This window comes from Hylaeus anthracinus, unplaced genomic scaffold (genome assembly GCF_026225885.1).
Source record: "Hylaeus anthracinus isolate JK02 unplaced genomic scaffold, UHH_iyHylAnth1.0_haploid 11981, whole genome shotgun sequence".
Lineage (NCBI taxonomy): Eukaryota > Metazoa > Arthropoda > Insecta > Hymenoptera > Colletidae > Hylaeus > Hylaeus anthracinus.
Window position 1 is genome coordinate 6,319,489 of NW_026534329.1, and position 4,897 is coordinate 6,324,385.

The 4,897-nt window shown below is 35.0% G+C and overlaps 1 protein-coding gene across 2 annotated transcripts in view; it reads right to left on the reverse strand.

Moving 5' to 3' along the window:
• The window catches only part of LOC128885614 (cadherin-87A), a 272,729-nt gene that overhangs the window by 11,509 nt on the left and 256,323 nt on the right, over positions 1–4,897 (reverse strand). For both annotated transcript variants that reach the window (XM_054139716.1, XM_054139717.1), the window contains exons 6-7: positions 983–1,117; positions 429–621 (exon numbers count right to left, since the gene is read on the reverse strand). In XM_054139716.1, coding sequence (XP_053995691.1) covers positions 429–621; positions 983–1,117 — 328 coding nt within the window. The remainder of the gene's footprint in view (positions 1–428; positions 622–982; positions 1,118–4,897) is intronic.

A 4,897-nucleotide genomic window follows, 5' to 3' on the forward strand; every position in this document is an offset into this window, starting at 1 on the left:
CTAATATGGCAGATCCAATATGGCGGTACATAACGCGAGAAGTGAATTGATTTGGGTGACACTTAGTATACAGGGGTTTTCGAGGGGGCTGTTTTCAAATTTGACCTCAGAATTTGAAAATTCAATATGGTGGATCCAATATGGTGGCACATAACGCGAAAAGTGAATGGATTTGGATGAAATTTAGTATACAGCGGTTTTTGCGGGCGTTGATTCTAAGTCTGAACTTGAAACTTGAAAATCCAATATGGCAGGAGAAAAATAACTTGATAGGTACCGTATAAATGCCTTTTTTGGCACCATAAAGATGAACGAACCCTCAAGTATGTACTTTGCTATCGATTTGCTCGAGCATCATCGGTATCTTAATCATGCCATTCTCGCTGCTATTAAACCAATATCGAACGAGACACAAAGTGTCAACTTACTCGTGACCAATTCGTAGATCATTTTCCTTGGCATCCCTCGGTCGCCGTCTCTAGCCTTGATGGTCATGACTAAGGTTCCGATGGGATCGTCTTCGCGCACCACACCGGTTAGCGAGTCCAGAAACTCCGGGGGGCTGTTCTGGATGTCTGCCACTTTGATTTCCACCCCCGTGGTTTCGTTGTTCAATCCGTCCTGCAAGCAAAATTCATATCTCTGAAAGTCGTTCGTAATTCCAGTGGATGTTTAGAAGTTTGGTTCGTGCGGTTTTTGAATTTTTGAGTGAGAATGTTTTGAGTGGTAATGCGTGAACGAACGAATGGTTACTTCTTAGTTCTTAGTTCTCGGTAAAAGATTGCATCTCTCGAAATAAAGCAGTATTGAACTACAATTATTGTCGTTGTCTGTCGTACTTTTTACCAGCTCTTGATACCGATAACCACTTCAAATCAATTCCAAACATTACCTCAAAAATCAATACTTTTGACCAAAAAGAAACGACTCTCCTTTTAAACGTTTTCCTAGCAATTAAAATCAATTTTGAAGATGTACTTACGCTCGCCTTGAGTAGTAGTTGGTAAAAAGGCCTCTCCCTGTAGTCGAGTGGCTGCCGCAACACTAGAGCTCCCACGTATGCATTCTGGCTTCTCTCTACGTTAACGATACCAAACTTTTCACAAGCGTCGAGGAACTGCAACAGAATAATGATATTGACCGTACGTCGATCTTAAAATACGTTCAACAATATAGCATTTTTCACACGAAAGTTTGTATTTCATATGATGTTTAATACGTAGTTACATGGATGTGTAATTTTTAATTAATTATAACAAAGGAAATTTACAAATGGTTTTCTCTAATACACTCTTCTTGTGCTATTGCTTTATTTACTTGATTATAAATAAAAATGTGTGTATAATTCTATATAAATGATTGTTTATAATTTAACAATATTTAATCATTGTTTTAATTCTTGTAGTTTCAGACCTTCATTAGCGATTATTATCGATTAAATAGTGGTGGTGAACGTTAATTACCGCAGCCATTATTTAACCATTGCAGCCAGTAATATGATTCAGTTATTAAATTAAGTGCAATTGCATACTTATATTATAATAACATTTAATTACGGTTTACATCATTTAGCAGATGGTAATTAAAATTTGACCCGGTTTCATCATAAAAGATTTAATATTAAATCCAGGAAAATATTATAAACGGTTAACCTCTCCAATTAGATAAAGTGCATTTCTGCAATAACCTTCGCTAGAATATTTACCTTAGCTAGAATTTTGAAATTTAATCTGAATGTATTGAAGTACCTACACTAGTACAATTTTGTTTGAATGAATCGTTAATATGCTACTGATTGATTTATTAACAGTAATTATTACTAATTAGACTAATTTTCAATTGCGTAAATAGATTTTCATTAATCACTATAAATTATATAAACAGCGAAATAGCGTAAACAAAATCTGTATACCAACATTGCAAATACCAATTCATTATTTGTGGTTTTTCACTTTCCTATAATTCCTACTATTATGATCCAATCCAAATGAAATTCAGCTGCTCTTTGTGCTCCGACGGAGAGTATCGGCTACCCTAATTTGTAGAAATAATAGCTATACAGGGTGGAGCAATAACTTGTTCCACCTTAAATAACTTTTAAACCAACTACTGTGCACAAAATGTTTTCGTACAACAGTCGATTCGTTTCGAATGGGACGATGTATGAATTTTTTTATTATCAACATGTTCTTTAACAAAGATACCAAGGTCATCTTTGATTTTTTAAATAAAACCTTATAGACTCTATCTTTTTCTATACTACACTATAGATATAAGTATTTTTCACAACATGATTCACGCTGACAAAATGTATCTTTTTTTGTGATAAACAAACTATACAAGATACATTTACAAATTTTCTAAATGACAATTATGCTAACACGTGCATATAGGCAACGGAGAAATTTCAGGTACAAATCTCGATGATTTTGTACCAATAACTCCTCGCAAGGTCACTCAAAAAATTGCATTATACATGCTTGATGTAACGAATATACGAATACAATAATGAATACCTCATCCCATTACAAAAAAATCAAAGTTGACCTCCAAATGACTTTCCAAACGTCATCCAAATTAAAAACCAATATTATCTCTAATAGTGGAGAAACGTGTTCAACACTTTTTTTAATACCTTCTATTCTTTTCAAGATATTCGGCTAGAAAGTTTTCGAACACCCTGTATACGCTAATAATGCAAACGGGTTAACGGTGGAATATATGTATTAATAATATCGTAATAGAAAATGCAACCATTCTGCAAATGACAGAAGCATCGCCGGCATTGGTTATGCTTAATGGCCGAGCACCGTGAGTTCACGGCTCGGTGTATAACGAAAGGAAGCATTAAACTTCGCCACTGTAGAACCGGCGAGCCATTAGTTAAAGGGTTTTACAGTTTTATTGGTCGTCTAACGGCACCTTGAATTTATCGAGTGGATATGACGAAGAGGTGCGTGGGTTGTACCTGCTAATATTCCAGCCGCATCTTTCGGGCTCTCACGCTGAACTGGCAAGGGATAGATAATTTCCATGTATCCCGATGATAAACGTATTGGATATTTTTCGAACAAAATGCCCGGATATGGCCGCTATTTCTCTCACGGTTTGATCGTTTAAAAGCTGCGCGCGGTATGCTCCGTTATCGACCTTAAAAGACGATAAGAAACGGTTTTACGGCGCGTATATTTTCAAACTCGACGTGCTATCGAACGCTTTCCGAACGCGAAAGTTGTCACGTTTGAAATCGCATCGTTTTTTAGGAAATTTTGTATTGCAGCGATAGAAACAGATAAACTCTCTGCGATGCTTGATTACGCGCACTGTTCCGTCTGTCGCGAAGGAACAATAACGTAAGGTCAACGATAGTTTGGAATATCCGCGTGAAGTTAGGCTATTTTTGAAAGTCGCGATGGTAAAGTTCGTCGCTAGCGACTCAAAATACACTACGATTGTGGTCAAACATTGCTTGTCGCCAAAAAATATCGGTTTTAACTTGACCACCTAAATGTATATATTTTTAACTTTCTTTTTCATTTAGAGCGGTTCGTGTAAAATAATATCGTGATCTTTGGAGCACAAGATATCGATAACATACAGTGAAAGACTATAAGTAATTATTTTCAAGTCTAATGATGACAAGATACGAGTTCCTGGATTTAAAAAAATAAAAAAAAAAAATAAAAAGCTATTTGAAGAATGTCAATATCACAGGTTGTTAAATCACGAATCGAGTTACCTTACATTAGTTGAAAGAGCAATTGCATCACAACTGGGACTCATAACTCGGTACGCGACAGTCGTGACAAGAAACGCGTTTAATTTACGCCTGTTATGCCAAGAGCCGTGCTATGCAGGACGAAATACGCGAAATTTATTCGACTACTATTTCATCCGGTTGTCTGGAAATGTGGAACTACGATATTGCAATCATCGCGATGGGAATGTTCAATGGGAGGTTGTAAAATGTGTTAAAGATGTTGAGAAAACATATGGCATGATAATTAAATAGTAGGTCACCGGAACGAGTTTATAATACACTGTCGGATGGAATGATAACACCGTGGAATTTAATATCATTCGAAATAAACAGCATTAAATATACTTAGAGAATAATTTAATAAATTGAATACGTAATATGATCAATTTCAAACAGGGTAATGAAATTTGAAGTATACAATATTATGACGCTTTTTCTTCTTTAAATACATAAACAAAAGGCGTAGTTGAATAAAACTATAACATTTCTTTTCGCATTAATAATAGGTGGGAGGTTTAAATATGTCACGATCTCACGTACATTACAGACAAACATTATTTTTTTATCTTTTTTGTAAAATAATTGTAATATTAGAATATAAAATAAATGAATATATACAGACAATATAACGATATATACATGTACATACAAACTTATATACTATAAGAATACAATACATTCTTTATCACGTAATAAATTTAATTTATACCAATTTTTATGGTTATATATACACATATCTATATAAAATTATACATACATGTATAACTATAAAATGTGGTTCAAGTTAAATTTGCTACATGATAAACGATGCATTATCCGTTCAAGTATAAAAGATAGATCGTTTGGATCTGGGTTGAAAAATCGTAGCATTAATCGTTTCCGAACAAAATATTTCCCTCCACGGAACGTCGTACTATAATTAAAAACAACGCAGGGATTTATGGTGCTCAAGCAAAGTGAAATATCTCGTATATTAACCCGGTCAGCATAGAAAATCGAGAAGAGTCGGGCGAGAACTTTTCATATTAATATACAGGGTGTCCCAAAAGTCGGGGAGGAGCCGGAAATAGGGGGTAGCTAAGACGATTCCGAACAACAATTTCCTTTGCAAAAATGTCGGATGGGGCTTCGTTAAGG